At 41.2% G+C, this 7339-nt stretch overlaps 1 protein-coding gene across 1 annotated transcript in view; it reads right to left on the bottom strand.

The window, feature by feature from the left end:
- Positions 1-213: 213 nt before the first annotated feature.
- The window catches only part of LOC132322440 (coiled-coil domain-containing protein 171-like), a 33720-nt gene continuing 26594 nt past the window's right edge, over positions 214-7339 (bottom strand). The window contains exon 6 of the mRNA XM_059836932.1: positions 214-314. Within this exon, the coding sequence (XP_059692915.1) occupies positions 214-314 (101 nt within the window). The remainder of the gene's footprint in view (positions 315-7339) is intronic.

Below are 7339 nucleotides of genomic sequence, written 5' to 3'. Positions count from 1 at the left end.
GTTTTGCTTTTTTGACCTTAAATTAAGATTTCACCTTTGAAAATCCAATAGAGGGGATCTATAACATAACAAAACAAAAACTGCGCCTTTGCCAAAAATCAGCTCCACAAACCCAACAACTGACACACAGAATAAATAACAGAAAATCAGAGTTTGCAGGTTCCACGGATGAACAAGGAACGTCAGGCGTGACCCGGGATCCTTCTGTTTGGCTCACGTCTGAGTACTTGCTTCCTCGGTTTTGGACTCGTCCACACGTTCCGGGGTGTGATATGGTTTGACGTTCTTGGCTGGGACCCACTTAACTCCTGCACCTGTGGAGACAGAAGCATACCCTTTGCCCCAAGTGATTAGTTGGAAAGGAGCTTCAATTTGTCCTTTCTCAGGGTTTCTAATTAAAACAGGGGGATTTTCTTCCCGTTTCGCCTGTGTGTTATTTAAAAAATGCCTAAAAATTGGTGGATCGGGTTCTAGAACCGAGCCGCTTAAAAAATTAAAAACATATAAAGCTTTGTTCAACCTCATCTGTGGTCTGACCTCTACTCCCTCCCTCTGTTGATCTAGAATGCATTTCAATGTCTGATGTGCTCTCTCAACAATTGCTTGACTTGTGGAAGAATGAGGAATACTAAAGATGTGATGAACACCTCATTCTTTTAAAAATGTGGCCAGTTTTTGAGATATAGATGCAGGGCCATTGTCAGTTTTTACTTCTTGGGGCACACCCAATGAAGAAAAAGCTTGCAAAAATGATGACAGGCATGATTACCTGTTTCACCTGTGTGAAGGGAAGCAAAAACTGCACCAGAGAAGGTGTCCACTGAAACACGAATATTTTCAAATTTATCAGAGGAAGGGTATTTAGTGATCTCCATCTGCCATAACTGCAGGCTTTGCAAACCTCGTGGGCTGACCGCTCCTGTAGAAACAGGAGGCTGCACAAGCTGACAGTCAGCGCAAGTACTGATGATCACCTTGGCTTGACTTTTGGAAATTTGAAACATTCGCACAAGTGCTTGTGTGTTTTGATGAAAAAAGGCATGACTCAGTTTTACTTGTCCCAAAATGTTTGGCAGAGTGTTTGAAATAACCATTGTCCCTTTGTCTGCTCTCCTGTTTCCTTCCACTAGAAATCTAGGAAGCAAAGAATGAGCCCTACTGTGAGAAACAAAAAAAGGATTAGTTCTATATTATAAAATTGTATAAAGACATGAAAGACAATGATATAAAGTGTCATTACCAACATCTTTTAAAACTGATCTTTTAAAATTTTTAACTACATTAGCAACATAAGCAGAATCTGTGATTAAATTAAGAGGTTGTGGAAAGAGCTGGAAGCTCGAACTACAGCAGCAAGTTCAGCCATCTGAGGAGATTCTTCTACTGTTTGAATGTCTGACTCCCAAGCATTTGTTTTTTGATTTAACCAAGTTACGACTGATTTGTGACTTTTGCCAGAGCCATCAGTGAAGAGAGTTACTGTGTTTAATGGTTCCTCTCTTAACTTAGGTTTCTCTCTAAAACTCAATTTTGCTTGCAATAATTTGTGAGCTGGGTAGTGAGCAGAACAGACACCTGGGAAGTTCAACAATGCATACTGCAAATCATCCGAATTTTGCATTGCCCAATTAAGATAATCTTTTTTCAATGGTAAATAGATAACTGCAAATTCTTGACCTGCTAACCTTAACAATCTTGTTCTGGCCCTAATTACAATTTGTGCTATCATCTGTAAAACTGTAAAGATAGTCTTTGGAAACCTGTAGGGAAGAAAAATCCATTCTATTATCAAGAAAGGATCTATCTCAGAAGGGTCCCACTGAAAAATGAGACCACAAAGTTGCATTTTTTCTCTTAAAATTGCAAAAGAGAAAGGCTTTTCTGGAATACAGTGATGAACTTGTCGTCTTTGGAGAGCTTCCATGACCTTATCAAGGGCTGTGCAAGCTTCAGGTGTCAGAGTTCTAGGAGAGTTGATGTCGCAACTTCCTCTCAGCAAATCGAAAAGTGGACCCAGTTCATCGTTGGTAATTCCCAAAACAGGTCTGACCCAACTGATTTCTCCTAGAAGCTGTCGTAAGTCTTGCAGATTGTTGACACTGGTCCGGAGCTGTATCTTCTGCAATGTTATTGTTTTTTCAGTCATCGTCTATCTCAGATACTTCTGGGGTGGAACTTCCTGGATTTTTGTTGTAGAAATTTTAAGTCCAGCATTTTGGATTTCAGCAGCAACACTAGCATGGGTTTGCTCCATCTCTGGCTGCGCTGGAGCTGCGATGAGCAAATCATCCATGTAGTGCAGAATCACGGATCTTGGATACTTCTGTTGAACTGGAGACAAAACTTGTGCAACAAAATATTGGCAAATTATAGGCGAATTCTTCATTCTTTGGGGCAATGATTTCCAGTGCTATCTCTGCATGGGTTCTCTTCAATTGATGACGGGAACTGCAAAGACAAATCTTGGAGCATCATCAGGATGAAGTGGAATGGTGAAAAAACAGTCCTTTAAATCAATCACAATGAGAGGCCAGTGTTTTGAGATCATTGATAAAGAAGGGAGTCCAGGCTGAAGAGGTCCCATGTCTTCAACCACTTCATTGATCTTCTTCGAGTCATGAACTTCCAGGAGTCTGATGTTTTCGTTTGGATGACAAATACTGGTGAATTCTAGGGACTGAATTCATGGGGGTGGTGTGACTTTGCTGTAATTGTTTCTTTACCAGTCTTTTAAGGATATTTAATGTCTTCTCTGTTAAAGGCCATTGATGAATCCATAGAGGATGACTGGTTTTCCAGTTTAGCTGTAAGGTGGCAGGTTTCAAAGTGGTTTCTATCACAGGCTCACTTCCAGTTTTGCTCCCCATTGGGGCAGGATGTCTCTTTCTTGACAGTGAGAGGCTTCTGAACAACAATAGGACCCATCGTTGCTGTCTTTCCTTCAGGACTTGTAAAGTTAATCATGGATGCACTTTGCAAACACACAGTAGCACCTCCAATCTTTGTGAGGAAACTTGAAGGAGCTACTAAATCTCAATCACTGGGCTAAAACATGAGAAATCACAGTGACATCTGCCCTAGTATCTGGAATTCTTGTAACATAAATTTTTTTACCACAGCGAGTCAGGCTACAAGTCAATTTTGGTTGGTTGTGGTCTAAACATTGCACTTACAAGACTTCTGGACTTGAGGTACTAATTGGTACAGACATAATTTAATTCTTTGGAAAGTTGTTTTGCTTGGGTGTATTCATGGGTAAAGGAAATGCACCACTCGGAATTAAAGTCTCAGAACCAGGTGTTCTGTTTTGGCGCATGAGAAAGTCTCTACTATGATCATTCTGTTTAAAACTCTCCATTAAAGCTCTGGAGACTGGCATTAGTTTGACCACAGTCTCTTTCTTTCTGAGAGAGAGTAAATTATAAATTTACCAGTTTATCTGGTCTCAAAAATTAAAGGTAAAAGCAGACTGCAATTCTATATTTTGAGTATTCGCTTTTACCCAGATTAGTAAGTCTTTCAGTTCATGTTATGAGATGGCTGAATGTCTTTTATCCTGTAAAATTTTCTCAAGCTGGTAAAAAAGTCTTATGCTGTTTGTGATAAATGATTTCCTATCTCGTTGCTCAGGAGCTTCTAAAGTTTCTACTTACTACTTACAAGGACACCAGGTGCAGACGACAAAGGGGATGATCTATTTTTTCTTTTAACAGCTTGGGCTTCTGGCGACTGAACTGTCTATGATCTTCTGTTTTAGTCCTCTAGTGTAACAAAGTTCCTCACATGGGGCACCATTTATCACCAGCCGGGGCTCTATGTACAAATCACAAATGGGATGGGACTGCTGAAGAAAGTGACTTGAGCTGTTTTATTTTTCAGCATCAATCTCATTACATGGTTATAACAATGGGAAGATGCCAGCAGCTCACATCCCAAGTAGCAGACTAAGAACTCAATGTTACAACTTACTTTATACGTTTTTTGACCAATCACACAAAGCAGAAGCCTATTGACAGTGGTTCCATCCAACCGCTATAAGCACACGTACCTTTGGTTAAAACAATGCTTGTTTATTTCGAATACAATGCCTGCTTGTAAGCCTTAAAGCACAATGCACAGAGCTCCATTATTAAACTTCAAACTTCCTAATATCTTGCTAGACCAACTTTTCTGCAGCTTAGGAAGTTATCCTAGACAATCATTAATACACAGACCATTGTTCAACTTGTCCCTGCTTTTCTACTTTTAAAATAATTTTTCCACTGACCTATCTCATGGCTACTGCTTAGCTCTAATCACAGTTCTGTTGTCTCTGAGGCCTGCCTTTTGCAGCTTTCCCAAAACCATCTGATTTTGTAGTTTCCCACAGGTTTTGCACCTTCTTTTAGGGCTTTCCCATTCGAATGCAAAAATTTTCTGGCTGGATTAATGGATAGGGAGACAGAAGAAGGCATCTTTCAGGTCTAAAATGGTAAACTGGGTTAGCTCAGGTGTTAGACAAGTTAGTAAAATATATGGAATTGCTACCACAGGATATAAATCTTCTGCTACTTTATTGACAGCCCTCAAATCCTGTACTATTCGGTATGACCCATCAGATTTCTGAAAGGGTAAAATGTGAGTATTGAAATCATATTGCATTCTTTCAATAACTCTCAATGCAGAAATTTTTCAGTTATTGGGCTGATTCCTTCCCTGTCTTCTTTTTTTAGGGGGTACTGCTTAATTCTCACTGGTTGTGTCCCTTCCTTAAGCTTAATTACTATGGGGGAGGCATTTTTTGCCCTCCCTGGTACATCAGAGGCCCATACCCCGGGAAATACTTGACTTATTATATCTTCATCAATTTCCTCCTTAATTTAAATAGCTGTTAAGGTTAAACTTAATACCTCTATGTACTTCTCATCATTCACCTCCAGAGCAACCTCTGCATTTTGGAATGTAATGGTTGCTTGTAACTGCTCCAATAAATCTCTCCCTAAAAGTGCCTTTGGTGAATTGGCATGTACAAAAACTTAGGAATACCCCATTGTTTTCCCAATTTGTACCTCAAAGGTTTGCAAAAATATGCCTTTTCAAACTGGCCAGTTGCCCCCTGCACTACAACATAATAATTTTCCACAGGTACTAAAGCTCTATTTAAAACTGACTATGTGGCCTCAGTACCAACCAAAATTTCCACCCTTTTCCCTTCTTCCCCCAGCCTCATTGTTATAACCAGTGGATCCTCTAGGACAGAATCCCCCAGTCCTCCTCAGTTGTTTTGTGCAGCCACTTGTCAGTCACCTCGTCTTTGTTCTGGGCATTGATTTTTCCAGTGACCAGTTCTTTTACAGATTGCACACTGGTTTCTGCCCAGCTGAGGTGGTCCTTGCCTGGGTGGTCCCTGATTGCATTTTCCTTGCCTTTCCTCCTGTGCTACTGCTACCAACTTTTTCATTGCTTCTTTATATCCTTCTTCTTGGTTACTATATACCCTCCATGCCTCTTCTAGCAAGACTTTGAGGTTTCTCCCTTCCAGCCCCTGGATTTTCTGAAGTTTACGTCTAATATCTCCAGCAGACTGCCCCAAAAATGAATTAACTAGCTGATTCATCCCTATCTCAGACCCCAGATCCAATGATGTATGACAATGCATAGCATCCCTTAAGCGCTCTAGAAACTTGGACAGAGTCTCGGAAGGCCCCTGCTTAAGGGAATATAAGGCAGACCAATTTATGGTTTTTGGAATAGCTCTTTCCACTCCTGTTGCTATCCACTGTTGCTAATCTGCTAATTTCTTTACTTCTGCTGATACATTGGGATTTCATTCTGGGTCTTGGAGGGGGAAATATTCTTTTACATCTAGCTGCTTGCTCTTGCAGCAATCCTCTGCCAAAGTCTCTGCTGTCTTTAAGATCAGCTGTTTTTCTGTTTCAGAGAAAGCATCCAGTAGTAACTGGATGTTGGCCCAATCTGGATTGTGTTGTTTGATAACATATCATAGACTTTTGGCAGTAAGTATCGGATCAATGCAATAACTCCTAGCAATCCTTTCCCATGCCTCTAAATCAACAGTGGTAAATGGCACTTCAATCATTAATCTTCTTCCTTCTGGTCCCACTGCCTCTTGCAGAGGGGCCTGTAACACTGCTTGCCTCCTAGTTCTAGATGTAACTGGGCTGTCAGGAGGGGGATGGGTTCTAGTAGATGTGCCTTCCCAGCCTGAGTCCTCCTCCTTTTTGAGGAAGTCCTCTTCCTCTTCATCTTCATCCACAAACTCCCTTCTCCTAGGAGGAGCTTTTATAAAACCAAATGTATCTTGTTCTTGCCCCTCAGAATGATAAACTATAGCTGACCTCATACACTGTTGGCCTATACTGCATGCTGAACAAAAATGTTTGATTTGCCCCCTCTTTGCTTTGTTTACTTTTTCAAGAGCTAACACCAGTGGGTCAGAGGGAGCTCTGAGCCCACAGTCTCTTTGCCATTCCTGGTGATTTCTTAAAACAAAAAAAGGTATCAGCATATGAAACCTCATCCCATTTACCTTCCCATCATAAAAACAACATTAACTGCAATAAGGTATTATAATCTGACGTTCCAGTGGGTGGCCACTTTGCTCCATCCTCTAACCTGAATAATGGCCACCAGGGTGTGCAATATTGGATTAGATCTTTTTTTATTCTCAGAGCGCCCGTGCTGGTGACTTCCTTCCAATGGGCCAAGATATACCCCAAGGGGCTAGTCCAAGGAACTTCTTTGCCCTGGTTAGTTCCCATTATCTCCTTCTCCTTGTCTTATCTTGTTTCCACACAAACCTCTCTTCACAGAACTTCACAGCTGTTTCCCAGTTTTCCTCCCACAAACACCCCCAGATGGCGGGTGTCAGATGTGATCTTCCATACACAAGCTTTAAGATTTCAGGTTCTGAATCAGCTTGATCAGGAAACCTCAATTTACCCTTGTGGAATGTACCCTGACACTTGTTAGAACAGCAATACCAGTGTCTCTCACAAACTCCACACTGCAATAGTACCGAAGCAGGATGCCAGCCTCTCAATGCACCAAAGGCTCCCAGGAATTGCTTGCAGAGGCAGGCTGTTCTGTTTATCACTCCAGGGAATTCTAAATCCTCTAAGGAAGGTTGTTCCAGTCCCAATTTACTATAGTACCAGCTGAAGTCCAATAAAGGCACTCTAAATGAACTCATTTGTCTCCTCTATCTACCCAATAATTCACAGGATTCACAAAATCCTAAGGGTCGAGTCCAAACCACTTGGGCAGAGGAACTCCTTGAGTTCGTCTAGCCACGGTTAAAGTGTGCATAATCTACACAAATCACCACCTTTGAACACAA

Source organism: Haemorhous mexicanus, chromosome Z (genome assembly GCF_027477595.1).
Source record: "Haemorhous mexicanus isolate bHaeMex1 chromosome Z, bHaeMex1.pri, whole genome shotgun sequence".
NCBI classification, from domain to species: Eukaryota; Metazoa; Chordata; class Aves; order Passeriformes; family Fringillidae; genus Haemorhous; species Haemorhous mexicanus.
Note: the sequence above shows the minus strand (reverse complement) of the source record. Positions and strands in the feature narration are given on the sequence as shown.